At 49.9% G+C, this 24,019-nt stretch overlaps 1 protein-coding gene, 12 non-coding genes and 3 pseudogenes across 13 annotated transcripts; all 16 read left to right on the forward strand.

Annotated features, from left to right (window-relative positions):
• The first annotated feature begins 3,423 nt into the window (after positions 1–3,423).
• LOC144130644 (5S ribosomal RNA) lies at positions 3,424–3,542 on the forward strand (annotated as a pseudogene).
• A 581-nt stretch (positions 3,543–4,123) lies between these two features.
• LOC144131167 (5S ribosomal RNA) lies at positions 4,124–4,242 on the forward strand. The gene has a single exon (XR_013314584.1). It is a non-coding gene; the product is annotated as a 5S ribosomal RNA (ribosomal RNA).
• A 647-nt stretch (positions 4,243–4,889) lies between these two features.
• LOC144130132 (uncharacterized) lies at positions 4,890–6,101 on the forward strand. The gene has a single exon (XM_077664146.1). It carries the CDS (start codon positions 4,890–4,892, stop codon positions 6,078–6,080), a length of 1,191 nt encoding a protein of 396 aa, XP_077520272.1. The 3' UTR covers positions 6,081–6,101.
• A 3,582-nt stretch (positions 6,102–9,683) lies between these two features.
• Positions 9,684–9,802, forward strand: LOC144130645 (5S ribosomal RNA; annotated as a pseudogene).
• A 583-nt stretch (positions 9,803–10,385) lies between these two features.
• On the forward strand, positions 10,386–10,504 carry LOC144130506 (5S ribosomal RNA). Its single transcript, XR_013314117.1, has one exon. It is a non-coding gene; the product is annotated as a 5S ribosomal RNA (ribosomal RNA).
• A 591-nt stretch (positions 10,505–11,095) lies between these two features.
• On the forward strand, positions 11,096–11,214 carry LOC144130850 (5S ribosomal RNA). Its single transcript, XR_013314279.1, has one exon. It is a non-coding gene; the product is annotated as a 5S ribosomal RNA (ribosomal RNA).
• Positions 11,215–11,796: 582 nt separating this feature from the next.
• Positions 11,797–11,915, forward strand: LOC144131272 (5S ribosomal RNA). The gene has a single exon (XR_013314688.1). It is a non-coding gene; the product is annotated as a 5S ribosomal RNA (ribosomal RNA).
• Positions 11,916–15,731: 3,816 nt separating this feature from the next.
• LOC144130646 (5S ribosomal RNA) lies at positions 15,732–15,850 on the forward strand (annotated as a pseudogene).
• Positions 15,851–16,441: 591 nt separating this feature from the next.
• On the forward strand, positions 16,442–16,560 carry LOC144131088 (5S ribosomal RNA). Its single transcript, XR_013314506.1, has one exon. It is a non-coding gene; the product is annotated as a 5S ribosomal RNA (ribosomal RNA).
• A 1,501-nt stretch (positions 16,561–18,061) lies between these two features.
• Positions 18,062–18,180, forward strand: LOC144130507 (5S ribosomal RNA). Its single transcript, XR_013314118.1, has one exon. It is a non-coding gene; the product is annotated as a 5S ribosomal RNA (ribosomal RNA).
• A 591-nt stretch (positions 18,181–18,771) lies between these two features.
• Positions 18,772–18,890, forward strand: LOC144131089 (5S ribosomal RNA). Its single transcript, XR_013314507.1, has one exon. It is a non-coding gene; the product is annotated as a 5S ribosomal RNA (ribosomal RNA).
• Positions 18,891–19,473: 583 nt separating this feature from the next.
• Positions 19,474–19,592, forward strand: LOC144130851 (5S ribosomal RNA). The gene has a single exon (XR_013314280.1). It is a non-coding gene; the product is annotated as a 5S ribosomal RNA (ribosomal RNA).
• Positions 19,593–20,183: 591 nt separating this feature from the next.
• Positions 20,184–20,302, forward strand: LOC144130852 (5S ribosomal RNA). Its single transcript, XR_013314281.1, has one exon. It is a non-coding gene; the product is annotated as a 5S ribosomal RNA (ribosomal RNA).
• A 591-nt stretch (positions 20,303–20,893) lies between these two features.
• Positions 20,894–21,012, forward strand: LOC144131224 (5S ribosomal RNA). Its single transcript, XR_013314639.1, has one exon. It is a non-coding gene; the product is annotated as a 5S ribosomal RNA (ribosomal RNA).
• A 589-nt stretch (positions 21,013–21,601) lies between these two features.
• LOC144130854 (5S ribosomal RNA) lies at positions 21,602–21,720 on the forward strand. The gene has a single exon (XR_013314283.1). It is a non-coding gene; the product is annotated as a 5S ribosomal RNA (ribosomal RNA).
• A 591-nt stretch (positions 21,721–22,311) lies between these two features.
• Positions 22,312–22,430, forward strand: LOC144130856 (5S ribosomal RNA). Its single transcript, XR_013314284.1, has one exon. It is a non-coding gene; the product is annotated as a 5S ribosomal RNA (ribosomal RNA).
• Positions 22,431–24,019: the final 1,589 nt, after the last annotated feature.

The raw sequence follows: 24,019 nt of genomic DNA on the forward strand, positions 1-24,019 counted from the left end.
GACTTTGACCTTGACATTCTAGCAGTGCAGGAGACGAAAGTCGAGGGCGACGTGGAAACCGGGGGCATGGTGCAGCAATTCGTAGCGCGATACTGTGCTATTGTGAGCCATTCCGTGGGATATTCTTCAGGCTGCGCATTGTTGGTCCGACATAGTCTAGGAGCTAAAATAGAAGCCGTTACGTCATGCACGTCAGGACGGTTTATTGTATGTGATTTCTCGTTATCGTCCTTGGAGTGGCGTGTCATCTGTTTGTATGCGCCGACTGTTGCCGGGGAAAGGTGCAGGTTTTTTGAACAGCTAAAACAGTATACCCAGTGTAATAGGTTGGTCATTCTTATTGGTGATTTCAACTGCCTTCTTTCATCCCGGGACAAAACTAGCACCCGACCGTACAAGGATGCAAGCACGACTGCCCTAAATGAAATAATAGGGAACAGTAGTTTGGCGGATGTGGCTGAATGCCTTGGTGGTGGAAGAAATACGCAGTACACCCATTTTCAGGCTTCGAGCCACGCTCGTTTGGATAGAGCATACGTAAGCCTTGATTTGGTACCCTTTTGCAAGGAGTACCGAGTGAGCGCTGTTTCATTTACTGATCACTGCTTAGTCAGTTTTCTAGTAGCAAGCACGAAAGAAAGGAAAAGAAGCTTCGAGTGGCAGTTATGGAAAATGAATTCAAAATTACTGGGTGATGAAATTTTTATGGCAGACGTGACGACGCAAGTTGATGCAATGAAACATATGGGTAATATGACGTACAGAGAAAAATGGGAGAACTTCAAGCAGACAGTTAAAATGAAAGCATTGGAGCGGGCGAGCGCTATACGCAGACAAAAGGGGGCAGAGGAAAAAACGATGCGCAGAAACTTGGAAAAATTGATCAGTGAAGAGTGTAGTAGACCCGGCATGTTCATGGACGATATTCGCGCACTAAAGCATAAAATAGAACAGTTCGACATCGAAAGATACCACGGTGCTCTGGTGCGAGCGAGAGCTGAAAAGCTGATAGCGGGGGAACTTCCATCAAAAAGAGCGTTGGGCGCAGAAAAGTGGCACGCGCGGCGCAATCAGATAGTGGAAATTGAAGTTGGTGGAAAAGTTAGTGACACAGCAGAAGATATAGAGCGCGCTTTCTTCGAGCACTACAGTGGGTTATTTGCCAACTGCTCAGTTGACATTGATCGTTTCAAGAAGGACTTCCTTTTGTTGATGCCCAGCCTAGACGACAGTACGAAGGAATTATTGGAGGCAGCTATCTCAGTAGAGGAGGTGAAAAACGCTATTGAAAGCTTGCAGCCGGGGAAGTCTCCGGGCCCGGATGGTCTGACCTCAGCCTTTTATAAACGTCTAAAAAGAACAATTTCACCAGTTTTAGCTGCTGTCTATAATGAGGCATTCGATCTCAATGTACTGCCGCCTTCCTTCACATCCTCCCACACTGTTCTTATACCGAAATCAGAAGACCCCTCTGTATTGCGCAGAGTGACTTCTTACCGTCCAATTTGCCTCACAAATGCAGACTATAAGATAATGATGAAAATTTTGGCTAAGCGATTGCAGACAGTCATTACTGACCTGGTGGGGCCGCATCAAACGTGCGGTATTAAAGGCCGATCTATTTTCTCAAATATACATGTAGCGCGTAGTATCCTTGAGTGCTGCGACGCAATGGGCACACAAGTGGCAATGATCCAAATTGATCTGGAGAAAGCTTTCGATAGGGTGCCTCATGAAATTCTTCTGTGCATTCTAGATCATGTGAATGTGGGTAGAATTATTCGAGGCGGGGTCGCCATGGCGTACCAGGATTGCACGACAAGTCTAATTGTCAACAAGGTTGTGGGTTCACGCATTCCAGTCAAACGCTCGGTGCGCCAGGGTTGCCCTCTTTCGCCACTGTTGTTTTGTTTGTATATAGAGTCATTTTGTTTGAGCGTGATACAGAGCGATTGTATGCGCGGTTTTAAACTACATCAGTTAGAAGTCCGACTGTTGGCTTATGCGGATGATATAGCCATGTTTTGTAATGATTACGACAGTGTAACACAGGCTGTTAAGTGTGTTAAAAGTTTTTGTGCGGCCAGTGGCAGCGCGGTAAACTGGAGTAAGTGCCTGGGATTCTGGCATGGGGATTGGCCGGAGGCCCCAGACACTTTTGCCAACATGAGTTTTACTACGTCTCCTGTTAAATACTTGGGAGTTCCTCTTGAGTGTTACAAAGACAGCGAAGCCTACTGGAGGAGTGAAGTGGATAAAATGAGGGAAAGAGTGAATAAATGGAATGGATGGAATTGGTCAATGTTCTCGAGAGCCACAATTTGCAACATATTTTTAGTGAGCAAACTTTGGTATGTCCTTCAAGTCTTGCATTGCTCCAGGGTTCATATCCAAAAATTTCATCGGGTGTTTGCAGTGTTCGTGTGGGCATCTTCCTGGGAAAGATCAAGCCGCACCAATTTATTTCTACGAGTTCGAAATGGAGGACTCAGTTTGTCACATTTGTTTTTGAGACAGGTTGTCAATCGGTATTTATTTCTTCGGGACGTTAAGCACCCGTTTCTACACACTGTCTGTCAACTTCGCCTGGGGAAGCACTTGCCTAATATGGTTGTCTCTGCTGGCAGTATGCCCGGTGGAGTGCATGGTTTTTTACGCGAAGTTGTGGTTTCATGTAGGTTTTTGATGGCGCGGTTTTCACTCCAATACCTGAGTGAAGTCAACCGGAAAAAACTGTATAAAGACCTCTGTAGTGTGGTTCTCCCCGTGCCTTTATATCGGTCCCTTTACAGGGTAGGTATAGGTAACAAGGTACTAAAGCGTGTTAAGGCAATGTTAGTCCCGTCTGGTGTTAAGACTTTCTTTTTCAAATTACACACTGGAACTCTGACTGTCAAACCGTGGATGGCTGAAAAAGGTTTTTTTGTTCCCTGGGGTACTCACTGTATAATATGCAGAAAGGAGGAGACAATTGAGCATGTGTTCCTTGAATGCTGGGATGCTGTGTTCCTTTGGGATGTGCTTCAGCGCACAATCAAAAAAGAATTTCCGCTTGATGGGTACGGAATTCGCTACTTGCCAATTGAAAGTGATGACGGTACCCCATTTGATTTGATCATGCTAATAGCCCTACACAGTATTTGGAAATGCAGAATGGCAGTAAGGCACGCCGATCTCGATGCAAGACCGGCACGTCAATATTTCAAAGAAAGTATAAGCAACTTTGTTCAGGAGAAAAAGATGCTGGAATGTAGTCCAGAGTGGCTGTCACGTGTTGAGTTATTATTGGCGATGAAGGAATTTTAGCATGAGCGTGACCGCACAAGCTGAGCGGCCGTTGTTTTAACAAAGATGTGTTTTAGTGCTTATGTATGAATATGTGCTTTCTTTTCATGTGGGTCAAAATACCGGCAATAAAGAAAAAAAAAAGGCCATACCATGCTGAATACGCCGGTTCTCGTCCGATCACCGAAGCTAAGCAGCATTGGGCTCGGTCAGTACTTGGGAGGGAGACCACCTGGGAACACCGAGTGCTGATGGCACTTCTTTTGCATTTTTTTCGTCTCTAACGCTTTTTTTTTTGCCTCATAGTTATATCATTTATCCGATATGCCTCGTGCAACTGTAGGAGGTTTCGCGTTATTGTTATAAATAACACATTCCCACTGGCAATGTACGTACGTGCGGACGCGAAATTCCGTGCACGCGTGCTTGCGGCAAAACTGAAAAGCGACCGCCCGGCTGTCATTCTGACGTCTACGGCGGCGTGTACAGTGCAGATTAAACTCGGCAATGCGCCTAGATAACAGGGAGTCCCAGTTAGCGCATAACACTGCGCAGTAGCGCACAATTAGCGTTCATCGATATAGTCGACACGCTTTCCTTGCCCGGTCCATGTGTCAACACCAGAGGCTTGCTCCCGCTGCTCTTTCGATGCATGCCGCAGTGCGTTACGATCGCCAGAACGGCTGAGAAAAGCCCAGGGCACGTAATTGCACGCTCGGCGCCTGTTGCCACGAGCGAGGGAAGTATTCGTGCGAAGTTTTGCATTCGTGAGCGGCTGCATACACTACAGTATAAAGGAGGCTATGACACTACATAAGCGCTTCGAAAAGTTTTTCTCGCCATCGGCCATACCATGCTGAATACGCCGGTTCTCGTCCGATCACCGAAGCTAAGCAGCATTGGGCTCGGTCAGTACTTGGGAGGGAGACCACCTGGGAACACCGTGTGCTGATGGCACTTCTTTTGCATTTTTTTCGTCTCTAACGCTTTTTTTTGCCTCATAGTTATATCATTTATCCGATATGCCTCGTGCAACTGTAGGAGGTTTCGCGTTATTGTTATAAATAACACATTCCCACTGGCAATGTACGTACGTGCGGACGAGAAATTCCGTGCACGCGTGCTTGCGGCAAAACTGAAAAGCGACCGCCCGGCTTCCCGGCTGTCATTCTGACGTCTACGGCGGCGTGTACAGTGCAGATTAAACTCGGCAATGCGCCTAGATAACAGGGAGTCCCAGTTAGCGCATAAGACTGCGCAGTAGCGCACAATTAGCGTTCATCGATATAGTCGACACGCTTTCCTTGCCCGGTCCATGTGTCAACACCAGAGGCTTGCTCCCGCTGCTCTTTCGATGCATGCCGCAGTGCGTTACGATCGCCAGAACGGCTGAGAAAAGCCCAGGGCACGTAATTGCACGCTCGGCGCCTGTTGCCACGAGCGAGGGAAGTACTCGTGCGAAGTTTTGCATTCGGGAGCGGCTGCATACACTACAGTATAAAGGAGGCTATGACACTACATAAGCGCTTCGAAAAGTGTATTTCTCGCCATCGGCCATACCATGCATTCGACTTCCGGCCACCGAGCGTGACGGACGCGTTATCATGAGCTCCGTCGGAGCGGTTTCAGCGGCCCAGTCGGGCCGCGGTAACAGGTTTTTTGCGGCTAGTGCCGATGATTACCAGGTTATTCTGCCCAATCTGCCATCCGGACGCATCGTCGCCAACACCGTTTTCATGCACGGCGATCCAAGAGCCCGGCCCTATCGTGTTGAAGACTACCGGGACACTTTGGCCAACCTTGGTGCGCTTCCCGACGTTGTGGCGTTGGGGGCGTATCAAATGAACCACGTGTGGGCTGTGACAATGACAACTGCTGATGCTGCTCAGAAGCTGCTTTTGGCCGTCGACGTGAAGGTAAAGGATCGCCCATGTTTGCTCATTGATCCGAATAACCGAGAGGTTCGTGTAAAGCTGCACTGGTTGCTGCATGGCGTTACCGACGAAGACGTTCGCGTGGCACTGTCGCCCTACGGGAAGGTGTTGGAAGTGACCCGGGAGAAGTGGCGGGCGCTCGGTGTCACTGAAAAAGGGTCGACGACTCGTACAGTTGGACTAAAATTGCATGCCGACGTCAAAATAGACGATATTCCGCATCAGCTCAAGATAGCCGGAGAGCTAACTCTTGTTGTTGTGCCGGGCCGCGCTCCTCTGTGTCTGCGCTGCAAGAGCACCGGGCACATACGTCGCGACTGCAAAGTGCCGCGCTGTAGTCGTTGTCGTCGTTTCGGCCACGTCGATGCTGATTGCGCAAAGACGTACGCCAGCGTAGCCGGACCAGTGCAGGCAAACGACATATCGGACCACCTGATGGACGAGGAAGACTCAGAGGAAACAGCAAGGACGAGCCGTAACCTGGTTACGCAAGGTGCATCGTCGAACTTTCAAGGGGACGCACTAATTGACGGCGGAGATAAACCCGCAGACAAGCGGCGACATGACGACGCAGAAGGCGGGAACGAGAAGGATGAGGCAAGCACTACGGGCCACCCCTCTCCCGGAGGAGGCGAGAAACCACCCACCGAGCCGGCACCAGTCACCGTGATGGACAGCGACAGTATTAGTGCCGCTGCAAAGCGACCTCACGACGCAGGCGAAAATGGGAAGGAGCTTAGTGTCGTTGCTGCAGACGAGCCGCCAGCCAAGACGACTGTTGGACGGCGTCCTTCATTTCGACCGCTGCCGAACACTTCGGCGGCGCGCAAGACGGCGGAAACGCCGCCTATGCCGCCGTGAGGACCGCCCTGTGCTAGCACACTCCGGATCAAACCGCAGTTGTGAGGTAAGCGCCGTGCCCCCGGTTTTCTTTCCCGCCTTGCTATGATGACTATGGATAAGTCCATTCGCGTGGCAACATTAAATGTCCGAGGGCTTGCCTCAAGGAGGAAGCAGAGTCAACTGTACCGCCTGTTAAGCGACTTTGACCTTGACATTCTAGCAGTGCAGGAGACGAAAGTCGAGGGCGACGTGGAAACCGGGGGCATGGTGCAGCAATTCGTAGCGCGATACTGTGCTATTGTGAGCCATTCCGTGGGATATTCTTCAGGCTGCGCATTGTTGGTCCGACATAGTCTAGGAGCTAAAATAGAAGCCGTTACGTCATGCACGTCAGGACGGTTTATTGTATGTGATTTCTCGTTATCGTCCTTGGAGTGGCGTGTCATCTGTTTGTATGCGCCGACTGTTGCCGGGGAAAGGTGCAGGTTTTTTGAACAGCTAAAACAGTATACCCAGTGTAATAGGTTGGTCATTCTTATTGGTGATTTCAACTGCCTTCTTTCATCCCGGGACAAAACTAGCACCCGACCGTACAAGGATGCAAGCACGACTGCCCTAAATGAAATAATAGGGAACAGTAGTTTGGCGGATGTGGCTGAATGCCTTGGTGGTGGAAGAAATACGCAGTACACCCATTTTCAGGCTTCGAGCCACGCTCGTTTGGATAGAGCATACGTAAGCCTTGATTTGGTACCCTTTTGCAAGGAGTACCGAGTGAGCGCTGTTTCATTTACTGATCACTGCTTAGTCAGTTTTCTAGTAGCAAGCACGAAAGAAAGGAAAAGAAGCTTCGAGTGGCAGTTATGGAAAATGAATTCAAAATTACTGGGTGATGAAATTTTTATGGCAGACGTGACGACGCAAGTTGATGCAATGAAACATATGGGTAATATGACGTACAGAGAAAAATGGGAGAACTTCAAGCAGACAGTTAAAATGAAAGCATTGGAGCGGGCGAGCGCTATACGCAGACAAAAGGGGGCAGAGGAAAAAACGATGCGCAGAAACTTGGAAAAATTGATCAGTGAAGAGTGTAGTAGACCCGGCATGTTCATGGACGATATTCGCGCACTAAAGCATAAAATAGAACAGTTCGACATCGAAAGATACCACGGTGCTCTGGTGCGAGCGAGAGCTGAAAAGCTGATAGCGGGGGAACTTCCATCAAAAAGAGCGTTGGGCGCAGAAAAGTGGCACGCGCGGCGCAATCAGATAGTGGAAATTGAAGTTGGTGGAAAAGTTAGTGACACAGCAGAAGATATAGAGCGCGCTTTCTTCGAGCACTACAGTGGGTTATTTGCCAACTGCTCAGTTGACATTGATCGTTTCAAGAAGGACTTCCTTTTGTTGATGCCCAGCCTAGACGACAGTACGAAGGAATTATTGGAGGCAGCTATCTCAGTAGAGGAGGTGAAAAACGCTATTGAAAGCTTGCAGCCGGGGAAGTCTCCGGGCCCGGATGGTCTGACCTCAGCCTTTTATAAACGTCTAAAAAGAACAATTTCACCAGTTTTAGCTGCTGTCTATAATGAGGCATTCGATCTCAATGTACTGCCGCCTTCCTTCACATCCTCCCACACTGTTCTTATACCGAAATCAGAAGACCCCTCTGTATTGCGCAGAGTGACTTCTTACCGTCCAATTTGCCTCACAAATGCAGACTATAAGATAATGATGAAAATTTTGGCTAAGCGATTGCAGACAGTCATTACTGACCTGGTGGGGCCGCATCAAACGTGCGGTATTAAAGGCCGATCTATTTTCTCAAATATACATGTAGCGCGTAGTATCCTTGAGTGCTGCGACGCAATGGGCACACAAGTGGCAATGATCCAAATTGATCTGGAGAAAGCTTTCGATAGGGTGCCTCATGAAATTCTTCTGTGCATTCTAGATCATGTGAATGTGGGTAGAATTATTCGAGGCGGGGTCGCCATGGCGTACCAGGATTGCACGACAAGTCTAATTGTCAACAAGGTTGTGGGTTCACGCATTCCAGTCAAACGCTCGGTGCGCCAGGGTTGCCCTCTTTCGCCACTGTTGTTTTGTTTGTATATAGAGTCATTTTGTTTGAGCGTGATACAGAGCGATTGTATGCGCGGTTTTAAACTACATCAGTTAGAAGTCCGACTGTTGGCTTATGCGGATGATATAGCCATGTTTTGTAATGATTACGACAGTGTAACACAGGCTGTTAAGTGTGTTAAAAGTTTTTGTGCGGCCAGTGGCAGCGCGGTAAACTGGAGTAAGTGCCTGGGATTCTGGCATGGGGATTGGCCGGAGGCCCCAGACACTTTTGCCAACATGAGTTTTACTACGTCTCCTGTTAAATACTTGGGAGTTCCTCTTGAGTGTTACAAAGACAGCGAAGCCTACTGGAGGAGTGAAGTGGATAAAATGAGGGAAAGAGTGAATAAATGGAATGGATGGAATTGGTCAATGTTCTCGAGAGCCACAATTTGCAACATATTTTTAGTGAGCAAACTTTGGTATGTCCTTCAAGTCTTGCATTGCTCCAGGGTTCATATCCAAAAATTTCATCGGGTGTTTGCAGTGTTCGTGTGGGCATCTTCCTGGGAAAGATCAAGCCGCACCAATTTATTTCTACGAGTTCGAAATGGAGGACTCAGTTTGTCACATTTGTTTTTGAGACAGGTTGTCAATCGGTATTTATTTCTTCGGGACGTTAAGCACCCGTTTCTACACACTGTCTGTCAACTTCGCCTGGGGAAGCACTTGCCTAATATGGTTGTCTCTGCTGGCAGTATGCCCGGTGGAGTGCATGGTTTTTTACGCGAAGTTGTGGTTTCATGTAGGTTTTTGATGGCGCGGTTTTCACTCCAATACCTGAGTGAAGTCAACCGGAAAAAACTGTATAAAGACCTCTGTAGTGTGGTTCTCCCCGTGCCTTTATATCGGTCCCTTTACAGGGTAGGTATAGGTAACAAGGTACTAAAGCGTGTTAAGGCAATGTTAGTCCCGTCTGGTGTTAAGACTTTCTTTTTCAAATTACACACTGGAACTCTGACTGTCAAACCGTGGATGGCTGAAAAAGGTTTTTTTGTTCCCTGGGGTACTCACTGTATAATATGCAGAAAGGAGGAGACAATTGAGCATGTGTTCCTTGAATGCTGGGATGCTGTGTTCCTTTGGGATGTGCTTCAGCGCACAATCAAAAAAGAATTTCCGCTTGATGGGTACGGAATTCGCTACTTGCCAATTGAAAGTGATGACGGTACCCCATTTGATTTGATCATGCTAATAGCCCTACACAGTATTTGGAAATGCAGAATGGCAGTAAGGCACGCCGATCTCGATGCAAGACCGGCACGTCAATATTTCAAAGAAAGTATAAGCAACTTTGTTCAGGAGAAAAAGATGCTGGAATGTAGTCCAGAGTGGCTGTCACGTGTTGAGTTATTATTGGCGATGAAGGAATTTTAGCATGAGCGTGACCGCACAAGCTGAGCGGCCGTTGTTTTAACAAAGATGTGTTTTAGTGCTTATGTATGAATATGTGCTTTCTTTTCATGTGGGTCAAAATACCGGCAATAAAGAAAAAAAAAAGGCCATACCATGCTGAATACGCCGGTTCTCGTCCGATCACCGAAGCTAAGCAGCATTGGGCTCGGTCAGTACTTGGGAGGGAGACCACCTGGGAACACCGAGTGCTGATGGCACTTCTTTTGCATTTTTTTCGTCTCTAACGCTTTTTTTTTTGCCTCATAGTTATATCATTTATCCGATATGCCTCGTGCAACTGTAGGAGGTTTCGCGTTATTGTTATAAATAACACATTCCCACTGGCAATGTACGTACGTGCGGACGCGAAATTCCGTGCACGCGTGCATGCGGCAAAACTGAAAAGCGACCGCCCGGCTGTCATTCTGACGTCTACGGCGGCGTGTACAGTGCAGATTAAACTCGGCAATGCGCCTAGATAACAGGGAGTCCCAGTTAGCGCATAACACTGCGCAGTAGCGCACAATTACCGTTCATCGATATAGTCGACACGCTTTCCTTGCCCGGTCCATGTGTCAACACCAGAGGCTTGCTCCCGCTGCTCTTTCGATGCATGCCGCAGTGCGTTACGATCGCCAGAACGGCTGAGAAAAGCCCAGGGCACGTAATTGCACGCTCGGCGCCTGTTGCCACGAGCGAGGGAAGTATTCGTGCGATGTTTTGCATTCGGGAGCGGCTGCATACACTACAGTATAAAGGAGGCTATGACACTACATATGCGCTTCGAAAAGAGTATTTCTCGCCATCGGCCATACCATGCTGAATACGCCGGTTCTCGTCCGATCACCGAAGCTAAGCAGCATTGGGCTCGGTCAGTACTTGGGAGGGAGACCACCTGGGAACACCGAGTGCTTATGGCACTTCTTTTGCATTTTTTTCGTCTCTAACGCTTTTTTTTTTGCCTCATAGTTATATCATTTATCCGATATGCCTCGTGCAACTGTAGGAGGTTTCGCGTTATTGTTATAAATAACACATTCCCACTGGCAATGTACGTACGTGCGGACGCGAAATTCCGTGCACGCGTGCTTGCGGCAAAACTGAAAAGCGACCGCCCGGCTTCCCGGCTGTCATTCTGACGTCTACGGCGGCGTGTACAGTGCAGATTAAACTCGGCAATGCGCCTAGATAACAGGGAGTCCCAGTTAGCGCATAAGACTGCGCAGTAGCGCACAATTAGCGTTCATCGATATAGTCGACAGGCTTTCCTTGCCCGGTCCATGTGTCAACACCAGAGGCTTGCTCCCGCTGCTCTTTCGATGCATGCCGCAGTGCGTTACGATCGCCAGAACGGCTGAGAAAAGCCCAGGGCACGTAATTGCACGCTCGGCGCCTGTTGCCACGAGCGAGGGAAGTATTCGTGCGAAGTTTTGCATTCGGGAGCGGCTGCATACACTACAGTATAAAGGAGGCTATGACACTACATAAGCGCTTCGAAAAGTGTTTTTCTCGCCATCGGCCATACCATGCTGAATACGCCGGTTCTCGTCCGATCACCGAAGCTAAGCAGCATTGGGCTCGGTCAGTACTTGGGAGGGAGACCACCTGGGAACACCGAGTGCTGATGGCACTTCTTTTGCATTTTTTTCGTCTCTAACGCTTTTTTTTTGCCTCATAGTTATATCATTTATCCGATATGCCTCGTGCAACTGTAGGAGGTTTCGCGTTATTGTTATAAATAACACATTCCCACTGGCAATGTACGTACGTGCGGACGCGAAATTCCGTGCACGCGTGCTTGCGGCAAAACTGAAAAGCGACCGCCCGGCTGTCATTCTGACGTCTACGGCGGCGTGTACAGTGCAGATTAAACTCGGCAATGCGCCTAGATAACAGGGAGTCCCAGTTAGCGCATAAGACTGCGCAGTAGCGCACAATTAGCGTTCATCGATATAGTCGACAGGCTTTCCTTGCCCGGTCCATGTGTCAACACCAGAGGCTTGCTCCCGCTGCTCTTTCGATGCATGCCGCAGTGCGTTACGATCGCCAGAACGGCTGAGAAAAGCCCAGGGCACGTAATTGCACGCTCGGCGCCTGTTGCCACGAGCGAGGGAAGTATTCGTGCGAAGTTTTGCATTCGGGAGCGGCTGCATACACTACAGTATAAAGGAGGCTATGACACTACATAAGCGCTTCGAAAAGTGTATTTCTCGCCATCGGCCATACCATGCTGAATACGCCGGTTCTCGTCCGATCACCGAAGCTAAGCAGCATTGGGCTCGGTCAGTACTTGGGAGAGAGACCACCTGGGAACACCGAGTGCTGATGGCACTTCTTTTGCATTTTTTTCGTCTCTAACGCTTTTTTTTTTGCCTCATAGTTATATCATTTATCCGATATGCCTCGTGCAACTGTAGGAGGTTTCGCGTTATTGTTATAAGTAACACATTCCCACTGGCAATGTACGTACGTGCGGACGCGAAATTCCGTGCACGCGTGCTTGCGGCAAAACTGAAAAGCGACCGCCCGGCTTCCCGGCTGTCATTCTGACGTCTACGGCGGCGTGTACAGTGCAGATTAAACTCGGCAATGCGCCTAGATAACAGGGAGTCCCAGTTAGCGCATAAGACTGCGCAGTAGCGCACAATTAGCGTTCATCGATATAGTCGACACGCTTTCCTTGCCCGGTCCATGTGTCAACACCAGAGGCTTGCTCCCGCTGCTCTTTCGATGCATGCCGCAGTGCGTTACGATCGCCAGAACGGCTGAGAAAAGCCCAGGGCACGTAATTGCACGCTCGGCGCCTGTTGCCACGAGCGAGGGAAGTATTCGTGCGAAGTTTTGCATTCGGGAGCGGCTGCATACACTACAGTATAAAGGAGGCTATGACACTACATAAGCGCTTCGAAAAGTGTATTTCTCGCCATCGGCCATACCATGCTAATTCTCTGGGGATTGTCGAGCAGAATTTAACTGTGTGTCAAACTGGCCGTTTGGTTGTAGTGGATTTTTTTTTTATTGCAATTTGCTATGGAGAGTCATATGCGTGTATGCTCCTAACAGGGAGAACGAGCGCAAGGAATTTTTTGAGCGCGTTGAACCATATGTGTGCTGTGAGCGGTTAATTGTGCTTTTGGGCGACTTTAACTGCGTTTTTAAAGCAGAAGATAGAATTACAAAAAGACTCCTTCGTGACAAAAGTGCGGAATTGTTGAATTCGATTGTGCAAGAAAATGGTTTAGATGATGTTGCTGAAGTTCTTTCGGTAGCGCCGCATTTTACTCACTTCCAGGGTGAAAGTCACGCGAGACTTGACAGAGCGTATGTGTCGCTTGATCTGATTCCTTTGTGCAATAGCTACGAGGTAAAACACATGTCTTTTACCGACCACAGCTTAGTTACGTTTACCCTGGGGAACAAAGACAAGAAATCTCGTTTCTCGTGGGACCTGTGGAAGTTTAACGCACAATTACTCGAGGATGAACGCTTTGACATTAAAGTTAATGAATGCATTAAAGCATTGCTATCAGCAGAGCCTGGGAACTGGGTAATTAGGTGGGAAGATTTCAAAGAACAAGTGAAAATAAACGCGATTGAAAGGGCAAGCATCATATGCCACGATAAACGTGTTAAAGAAAAAGAACTACATTGCCAACTTGACTTGCTCGTAAGCCTGGAAAGTTCCCAGCCGGGAAGATATAAGAAAGAAATAAGAGATACAAAAAGTAAACTTGAGATTATCGAAAAAGACAAGTATACAGCTGCCATGATACGGGCCCGTGCTGAACGTCTCTGGCTTGACCAAGTACCTACTAAACGCTCGCTTAGTGACGAAAAGAAGTACGCGACTCAGAACGAAGTAAGACAAATCAGGTACAGAAACGAGGTAACGAATGATAGCAAAGTGATTCAGTTGGCGTTTGTTGAGCAGTATCGGGAATTGCTTGGGCGGCGACGGCTTGAAGAGGGGTTTGCAAACACGTTCTTGTCCCGTATGCCAAAACTAGGAGACGATATAAAACAAGGGCTGGAGGTACCAATCAGCGTAAGCGAAGTGGGAAGAGCAATCGAAGAGCTGAGTGCCGGAAAATCTCCCGGTCCTGACGGCTTAGGTAGTGAATTTTATAAGAAGTTCAAAGCCGAACTCACCCAAGCTCTCCACTGCGTCTTCACCGAAATTTATGAGACAAAGAAAATGCCACCATCATTTAAAACAGCACACGTGGTTTTAATACCCAAGAGTGAGGACCAGGCTAAACTTCTGTCCGTTGGGGCTTATCGGCCGATAAGCCTAACCAACGTTGACTATAAAGTGTTTATGAAGATTCTTGCCAACAGACTGCAAAAGGTTATAAAGGACCTTGTAGGGCCCCACCAAACGTGCGGTATTAAAGGTCGCACCATTGGAACAAATGTGCACATTGCTAGAACTGTTCTTGAATGCTGCGATGCCTTCGGGGGCCGAGTTGCCATGATACAGCTTGACCTTGCAAAGGCCTTCGATCGAGTGTCGCACGACATTCTTTTCGCCATCCTAGAATATGCCAACGTCGGCTCTGTGATAATACAAGGTGTACAGATGGCGTACGACAACTGTGTTACCCGAATTATAGTGAACAAACAGCTGACTGAACCTGTACATGTGTGTTCTTCGGTCAGGCAGGGTTGCCCGCTCTCGCCTTTGCTCTTTGCGATCTACCTTGAGCCTTTTCTGTTATCACTGTTGCACAATGATGGGATCTGCGGTTTCACTCTTCTGTCGGCGCAAGTAAAAGTGCTTGCTTACGCTGATGATATTGCTGTTTTTTGCGCGGATCAAGAAAGCGTTAAAGAAGTTGTGAAAGTCGCGGGGGAATATTGCAAAAAGACTGGGTCCGAAATTAACTGGGATAAGTGCATAGGTTTTTGGCACGGTGATTGGGACAGCACACCTGCCGTGTTTGCTAACATGAAATGGACGACCGCCCCTGCGAAGTACTTGGGGGTACCCTTGGAGCACTATAAAAGCAGTACGGAGTTGTGGGGTGAGATAACGCAGAGTGCAAGGAGAAAAGCGGATGGCTGGAAAGGACGTGACCTTTCTGTTTTCGCGCGCGCAAGTGTGTGCAATGTATTTTTAATAGCCAGAATTTGGTATATATTGCAGTTCGTGCTCATTACCCGAGCAAACCTGCAGAAGCTGCATAGAGTGTTTGCTGTCTTTATTTGGAACTCAAATTGGGAGCGAACAAGTCGAGTTAATCTGTTCCTTCCGGTCAAAAGGGGCGGCCTTGGTCTTTCTAATTTGTTACTGCAGCAAGTTGTCTCAAGAGTTTGGTTTCTACGTGATCAAACCGATCCCTTGTTGCGCACAATGTTGCAGGTGCGCTTAGGCAACGTGTTGCCGCAATTTGTTGTGTCCAGTTACCCGGCCACGAATCGTGCTGTAACAGGTTTTTTGCGTGAAGTTGTGGCAGCCTTTCGCACTTTGAGCGCTCACTTTTCTACACAGTATCTATCTGCTGTACCCAGGAACAAACTGTACAAAGATTTGCTAGATATATTTATACCTGCTCCCTTATACCGTTCCTTTTGCTGCGGAGGCCCAGGCAAAGATGTGTTAAAGCGAGTTAAGAAGATGCCGGTAAGACCGACTGTCAAATCCTTTTTCTTTAAACTTCATACCGGTACCCTTCCGGTGAAAACATGGCTAAACGATAAAGGCATTTTTGTGCCCTGGACCACCGACTGCATACTCTGCAAAAAACCCGAGACCATCGAACATGTGTTTATCGACTGCTGGGACCCGGTTTTCCACTGGGACATCTTGCAAAGAACATTGAAGAAAGAACTACCTGTAACTCCTTATGGCATCCGGTTTCTACCTATAGAAAGTGAGGAGGTTCCTTACGACATGTTTATGCTACTGGGCCTCCACAGCATCTGGAAAACGAGAATGGCGGCCAGGCACGCCGACGCAAATGTGCGACCAGTGAGAGAAAACTTTATAGAAAGTGCAGTTTTCCTGAGAGATGTTCTCCGCAGTCAACCCCAGCCGCCGGACTGGGTGGCAGTTATGGATGAACTGATTAACATGAAAAAGTTTTAACCCATTGTCTCGGCCAAAGTGTGGCTAGAGATTTTTATGTATTGTTTACCGGTAAAAAAAAAAAAGGCCATACCATGCTGAATACGCCGGTTCTCGTCCGATCACCGAAGCTAAGCAGCATTGGGCTCGGTCAGTACTTGGGAGGGAGACCACCTGGGAACACCGAGTGCTGATGGCACTTCTTTTGCATTTTTTTCGTCTCTAACGCTTTTTTTTTTGCCTCATAGTTATATCATTTATCCGATATGCCTCGTGCAACTGTAGGAGGTTTCGCGTTATTGTTATAAATAACACATTCCCACTGGAAATGTACGTACGTGCGGACGCGAAATTCCGTGCACGCGTGCTTGCGGCAAAACTGAAAAGCGACCGCCCGGCTTCCCGGCTGTCATTCTGACGTCTACGGCGGCGTGTACAGTGCAGATTAAACTCGGCAATGCGCCTAGATAACAGGGAGTCCCAGTTAGCGCATAAGACTGCGCAGTAGCGCACAATTAGCGTTCATCGATATAGTCGACACGCTTTCCTTGCCCGGTCCATGTGTCAACACCAGAGGCTTGCTCCCGCTGCTCTTTCGATGCATGCCGCAGTGCGTTACGATCGCCAGAACGGCTGAGAAAAGCCCAGGGCACGTAATTGCACGCTCGGCGCCTGTTGCCACGAGCGAGGGAAGTATTCGTGCGAAGTTTTGCATTCGGGAGCGGCTGCATACACTACAGTATAAAGGAGGCTATGACACTACATAAGCGCTTCGAAAAGTGTATTTCTCGCCATCGGCCATACCGTGCTGAATACGCCGGTTCTCGTCCGATCACCGAAGCTAAGCAGCATTGGGCTCGGTCAGTACTTGGGAGGGAGACCACCTGGGAACACCGAGTGCTGATGGCACTTCTTATGCATTTTTTTTCGTCTCTAACGCTTTTTTTTTGCCTCATAGTTATATCATTTATCCGATATGCCTCGTGCAACTGTAGGAGGTTGCGCGTTATTGTTATAAATAACACATTCCCACTGGCAATGTACGTACGTGCGGACGCGAAATTCCGTGCACGTGTGCTTGCGGCAAAACTGAAAAGCGACCGCCCGGCTGTCATTCTGACGTCTACGGCGGCGTGTACAGTGCAGATTAAACTCGGCAATGCGCCTAGATAACAGGGAGTCCCAGTTAGCGCATAAGACTGCGCAGTAGCGCACAATTAAGCCTGGACTCCATGTACGCGAAAACTCACGCGAACGCGAAGGCGACGGCGGCAAGCGAACGAGCGACGCCGTCGCGCGAAGCAAATGCATGTGTCGCTTGCCGTGTCGCTCGGATCTGCACCCACAGAAAATTTCGCTCATCGCCCGGAAGTCCCCCACGCGACTGGCCAATCAGAGCCCCCCAAAGCCGTTTCCGGTTTGTCCACGGTTTCTCACGGGCACATCTCACGAAACCAGCCCGTCGTCTTGGTCATCTCCACCGTCGAGAAAATATTTGGTTTTGTAGCTGAGAGGCAGACCCGCACGATTTAAATAATTAAAACAATCTACTTGTTGGGTGCGGAGGGCTAACAGCATTTGGAGCGGGCTACGCGAGCGGGCGTACTGCAGGGAGAGATGCGTGTCGAGCCGCGGGTACCGGCGCTCGATCCACCGTGCCGCTGCGCTCCAACTGTGCAGAAACACTCGCGGCGCGCATTCTCTCTGGTAAATTATAGTTTGCTCACTTACATTCAGGTTGCGGCGACAGTTTATGGGAGTGTTTTTACTAAGCCGGAGTGCACAGGCACCGAACGAAAGCACACCTCCCCCGTGAACCCGTGATGTGACTTCGTCTCCGCAAGCACGCCTTTGGCTATCTCCACTGCCGCTACACCGCTGCCGTAGAGGAAATATTCCTTTGGCCCTGACTATGAGGCACACACAAAATTTTAAGAGAGAGAGAACAGGTTACGGGCGTGTTTCTAAGCTTGAGTGCGCAAAGCACGGAATCCGCTGCGCACGTCGCGGGTTCGCGTCGCCTGCCGCCTTCGCTTGCATGGAGGTTGCCCACAAGCGACAGAGCGAACGCCAGCCGTCGCCGCCGCCGTCGCCTTCGCGTTCGCGTGAGTTTTCGCGTACATGGAGCCCAGGCTTTAGCGTTCATCGATATAGTCGACACGCTTTCCTTGCCCGGTCCATGTGTCAACACCAGAGGCTTGCTCCCGCTGCTCTTTCGATGCATGCCGCAGTGCGTTACGATCGCCAGAACGGCTGAGAAAAGCCCAGGGCACGTAATTGCACGCTCGGCGCCTGTTGCCACGAGCGAGGGAAGTATTCGTGCGAAGTTTTGCATTCGGGAGCGGCTGCATACACTACAGTATAAAGGAGGCTATGACACTACATAAGCGCTTCGAAAAGTGTTTTTCTCGCCATCGGCCATACCATGCTGAATACGCCGGTTCTCGTCCGATCACCGAAGCTAAGCAGCATTTGGCTCGGTCAGTACTTGGGAGGGAGACCACCTGGGAACACCGAGTGCTGATGGCACTTCTTTTGCATTTTTTTCGTCTCTAACGCTTTTTTTTTTGCCTCATAGTTATATCATTTATCCGATATGCCTCGTGCAACTGTAGGAGGTTTCGCGTTATTGTTATAAATAACACATTCCCACTGGAAATGTACGTACGTGCGGACGCGAAATTCCGTGCACGCGTGCTTGCGGCAAAACTGAAAAGCGACCGCCCGGCTTCCCGGCTGTCATTCTGACGTCTACGGCGGCGTGTACAGTGCAGATTAAACTCGGCAATGCGCCTAGATAACAGGGAGTCCCAGTTAGCGCATAAGACTGCGCAGTAGCGCACAATTAGCGTTCATCGATATAGTCGACACGCTTTCCTTGCCCGGTCCATGTGTCAACACCAGAGGCTTGCTCCCGCTGCTCTTTCGATGCATGCCGCAGTGCGTTACGATCGCCAGAACGGCTGAGAAAAGCCCAGGGCACGTAATTGCACGCTCGGCGCCTGTTGCCACGAGCGAGGGAAGTATTCGTGCGAAGTTTTGCATTCGGGATCGGCTGCATACGCTACAGTATAAAGGAGGCTATGACACTACATAAGCGCTTCGAAAAGTGTATTTCTCGCCATCGGCCATACCGTGCTGAATACGCCGGTTCTCGTCCGATCACCGAAGCTAAGCAGCATTGGGCTCGGTCAGTACTTGGGAGGGAGACCACCTGGGAACACCGAGTGCTGATGGCACTTCTTATGCATTTTTTTTCGTCTCTAACGCTTTTTTTTTGCCTCATAGTTATATCATTTATCCGATATGCCTCGTGCAACTGTAGGAGGTTGCGCGTTATTGTTATAAATAACACATTCCCACTGGCAATGTACGTACGTGCGGACGCGAAATTCCGTGCACGTGTGCTTGCGGCAAAACTGAAAAGCGACCGCCCGGCTGTCATTCTGACGTCTACGGCGGCGTGTACAGTGCAGATTAAACTCGGCAATGCGCCTAGATAACAGGGAGTCCCAGTTAGCGCATAAGACTGCGCAGTAGCGCACAATTAGCGTTCATCGATATAGTCGACACGCTTTCCTTGCCCGGTCCATGTGTCAACACCAGAGGCTTGCTCCCGCTGCTCTTTCGATGCATGCCGCAGTGCGTTACGATCGCCAGAACGGCTGAGAAAAGCCCAGGGCACGTAATTGCACGCTCGGCGCCTGTTGCCACGAGCGAGGGAAGTATTCGTGCGAAGTTTTGCATTCGGGAGCGGCTGCATACACTACAGTATAAAGGAGGCTATGACACTACATAAGCGCTTCGAAAAGTGTTTTTCTCGCCATCGGCCATACCATGCTGAATACGCCGGTTCTCGTCCGATCACCGAAGCTAAGCAGCATTGGGCTCGGTCAGTACTTGGGAGGGAGACCACCTGGGAACACCGAGTGCTGATGGCACTTCTTTTGCATTTTTTCCGTCTCTAACGCTTTTTTTTTTGCCTCATAGTTATATCATTTATCCGATATGCCTCGTGCAACTGTAGGAGGTTTCGCGTTATTGTTATAAATAACACATTCCCACTGGCAATGTACGTACGTGCGGACGCGAAATTCCGTGCACGCGTGCTTGCGGCAAAACTGAAAAGCGACCGCCCGGCTTCCCGGCTGTCATTCTGACGTCTACGGCGGCGTGTACAGTGCAGATTAAACTCGGCAATGCGCCTAGATAACAGGGAGTCCCAGTTAGCGCATAAGACTGCGCAGTAGCGCACAATTAGCGTTCATCGATATAGTCGACACGCTTTCCTTGCCCGGTCCATGTGTCAACACCAGAGGCTTTCTCCCGCTGCTCTTTCGATGCATGCCGCAGTGCGTTACGATCGCCAGAACGGCTGAGAAAAGCCCAGGGCACGTAATTGCACGCTCGGCGCCTGTTGCCACGAGCGAGGGAAGTATTCGTGCGAAGTTTTGCATTCGGGAGCGGCTGCATACACTACAGTATAAAGGAGGCTATGACACTACATACGCGCTTCGAAAAGTGTATTTCTCGCCATCGGCCATACCATGCTGAATACGCCGGTTCTCGTCCGATCACCGAAGCTAAGCAGCATTGGGCTCGGTCAGTACTTGGGAGGGAGACCACCTGGGAACACCGAGTGCTGATGGCACTTCTTTTGCATTTTTTTCGTCTCTAACGCTTTTTTTTTTGCCTCATAGTTATATCATTTATCCGATATGCCTCGTGCAACTGTAGGAGGTTTCGCGTTATTGTTATAAATAACACATTCCCACTGGCAATGTACGTACGTGCGGACGCGAAATTCCGTGCACGCGTGCTTGCGGCAAAACTGAAAAGCGACCGCCCGGCTTCCCGGCTGTCATTCTGACGTCTACGGTGGCGTGTACAGTGCAGATTAAACTCGGCAATGCGCCTAGATAACAGGGAGTCCCAGTTAGCGCATAAGACTGCGCAGTAGCGCACAATTAGCGTTCATCGATATAGTCGACACGCTTTCCTTGCCCGGTCCATGTGTCAACACCAGAGGCTTGCTCCCGCTGCTTTTTCGATGCATGCCGCAGTGCGTTACGATCGCCAGAACGGCTGAGAAAAGCCCAGGGCACGTAATTGCACGCTCGGCGCCTGTTGCCACGAGCGAGGGAAGTATTCGTGCGAAGTTTTGCATTCGGGAGCGGCTGCATACACTACAGTATAAAGGAGGCTATGACACTACATAAGCGCTTCGAAAAGTGTATTTCTCGCCATCGGCCATACCATGCTGAATACGCGGGTTCTCGTCCGATCACCGAAGCTAAGCAGCATTGGGCTCGGTCAGTACTTGGGAGGGAGACCACCTGGGAACACCGAGTGCTGATGGCACTTCTTTTGCATTTTTTTCGTCTCTAACGCTTTTTTTTGCCTCATAGTTATATCATTTATCCGATATGCCTCGTGCAACTGTAGGAGGTTTCGCGTTATTGTTATAAATAACACATTCCCACTGGCAATGTACGTACGTGCGGACGCGAAATTCCGTGCACGCGTGCTTGCGGCAAAACTGAAAAGCGACCGCCCGGCTTCCCGGCTGTCATTCTGACGTCTACGGCGGCGTGTACAGTGCAGATTAAACTCGGCAATGCGCCTAGATAACAGGGAGTCCCAGTTAGCGCATAAGACTGCGCAGTAGCGCACAATTAGCGTTCATCGATATAGTCGACACGCTTTCCTTGCCCGGTCCATGTGTCAACACCAGAGGCTTTCTCCCGCTGCTCTTTCGATGCATGCCGCAGTGCGTTACGATCGCCAGAACGGCTGAGAAAAGCCCAGGGCACGTAATTGCACGCTCGGCGCCTGTTGCCACGAGCGAGGGAAGTATTCGTGCGAAGTTTTGCATTCGGGAGCGGCTGCATACACTACAGTATAAAGGAGGCTATGACACTACATAAGCGCTTCGAAAAGTGTATTTCTCGCCATCGGCCATACCATGCTGAATACGCCGGTTCTCGTCCGATCACCGAAGCTAAGCAGCATTGGGCTCGGTCAGTACTTGGGAGGGAGACCACCTGGGAACACCGAGTGCTGATGGCACTTCTTTTGCATTTTTTTCGTCTCTAACGCTTTTTTTTTTGCCTCATAGTTATATCATTTATCCGATATGCCTCGTGCAACTGTAGGAGGTTTCGCGTTATTGTTATAAATAACACATTCCCACTGGCAATGTACGTACGTGCGGACGCGAAATTCCGTGCACGCGTGCTTGCGGCAAAACTGAAAAGCGACCGCCCGGCTTCCCGGCTGTCATTCTGACGTCTACGGCGGCGTGTACAGTGCAGATTAAACTCGGCAATGCGCCTAGATAACAGGGAGTCCCAGTTAGCGCATAAGACTGCGCAGTAGCGCACAATTAGCGTTCATCGATATAGTCGACACGCTTTCCTTGCCCGGTCCATGTGTCAACACCAGAGGCTTGCTCCCGCTGCTTTTTCGATGCATGCCGCAGTGCGTTACGATCGCCAGAACGGCTGAGAAAAGCCCAGGGCACGTAATTGCACGCTCGGCGCCTGTTGCCACGAGCGAGGGAAGTATTCGTGCGAAGTTTTGCATTCGGGAGCGGCTGCATACACTACAGTATAAAGGAGGCTATGACACTACATAAGCGCTTCGAAAAGTGTATTTCTCGCCATCGGCCATACCATGCTGAATACGCCGGTTCTCGTCCGATCACCGAAGCTAAGCAGCATTGGGCTCGGTCAGTACTTGGGAGGGAGACCACCTGGGAACACCGAGTGCTGATGGCACTTCTTTTGCATTTTTTTCGTCTCTAACGCTTTTTTTTGCCTCATAGTTATATCATTTATCCGATATGCCTCGTGCAACTGTAGGAGGTTTCGCGTTATTGTTATAAATAACACATTCCCACTGGCAATGTACGTACGTGCGGACGCGAAATTCCGTGCACGCGTGCTTGCGGCAAAACTGAAAAGCGACCGCCCGGCTTCCCGGCTGTCATTCTGACGTCTACGGCGGCGTGTACAGTGCAGATTAAACTCGGCAATGCGCCTAGATAACAGGGAGTCCCAGTTAGCGCATAAGACTGCGCAGTAGCGCACAATTAGCGTTCATCGATATAGTCGACACGCTTTCCTTGCCCGGTCCATGTGTCAACACCAGAGGCTTGCTCCCGCTGCTCTTTCGATGCATGCCGCAGTGCGTTACGATCGCCAGAACGGCTGAGAAAAGCCCAGGGCACGTAATTGCACGCTCGGCGCCTGTTGCCACGAGCGAGGGAAGTATTCGTGCGAAGTTTTGCATTCGGGAGCGGCTGCATACACTGCAGTATAAAGGAGGCTATGACACTACATAAGCGCTTCGAAAAGTGTTTTTCTCGCCATCGGCCATACCATGCTGCGCAGACACAGCATGGTATGGCCGATGGCGAGAAAAACACTTTTCGAAGCGCTTATGTAGTGTCATAGCCTCCTTTATACTGTAGTGTATGCAGCCGCTCCCGAATGCAAAACTTCGCACGAATACTTCCCTCGCTCGTGGCAACAGGCGCCGAGCGTGGCAACGGTACTGGGCACATTCGTCGTGAGTGCAAGGTTCCACGATGCGGCGCCTGTCGTCGCTACGGGCACGAAGAAAGCAGCTGCGTACGCACGTACGCGAGTGCTGCCGTCCCAGTCAACACTGACATTTCGTCCGAACTTGTCATGGACGAGGCTGACGCGGAAGACGCTGCAGCAGAGGCAGGGGACAGCGTGGAGAAGGCCCCTGCTGTGCCCCCTACGGAAATATCCACAAGCGTAGAGGAGCCCAGCAGTAAGCGGCAGCAACAGGTAGCGCAGCCTGCAGAAGTCAAGGCGCCAACGGACGAAGTCTTGAGCGGTGGGGCGTCAGCTCCCGTCGTTCCCCAGCATGGTGACAGCATGGAAGTGTCACATGCATCAACCAGCAACCAAGCAGGGAAGCGACCGCACGAGCACAGTGCGAATGGAGAGCCCAAAGTGAGCGAAGGCGACGAGCCGCCGCAGAAGACTGTTGGTGTCAGGCGACCGACGTTGAAACCGCGGCCGAATGTACAGGCCGATCAACGAGCGGCGGCTAAGCCGCCGCCTTAGTTGGAGTGAGTGCCCTGTGAGTGGTTTCTGTGGGCGTGAGATGGCCTTTTTCGGTAACGGACTGCATGGGCTGATTTTCCAGTCCATACGCAAGAGGCACTTGTGCAAGAGACTTTGGATTACCGGCACCGCACCCATCGAGCACCTCAGACTAGGCAAGTCACCCGCACCGTCGCCTTGTGTCCCGAGGTATGCACCATATGGCTCCTGTACCTAAACTAGATGGCTTCTACACCTCTTAGAGCGTTGCGCATTGCAACAATTAA

This window comes from Amblyomma americanum, chromosome 4, assembly GCF_052857255.1.
Source record: "Amblyomma americanum isolate KBUSLIRL-KWMA chromosome 4, ASM5285725v1, whole genome shotgun sequence".
Taxonomy (NCBI): Eukaryota; Metazoa; Arthropoda; class Arachnida; order Ixodida; family Ixodidae; genus Amblyomma; species Amblyomma americanum.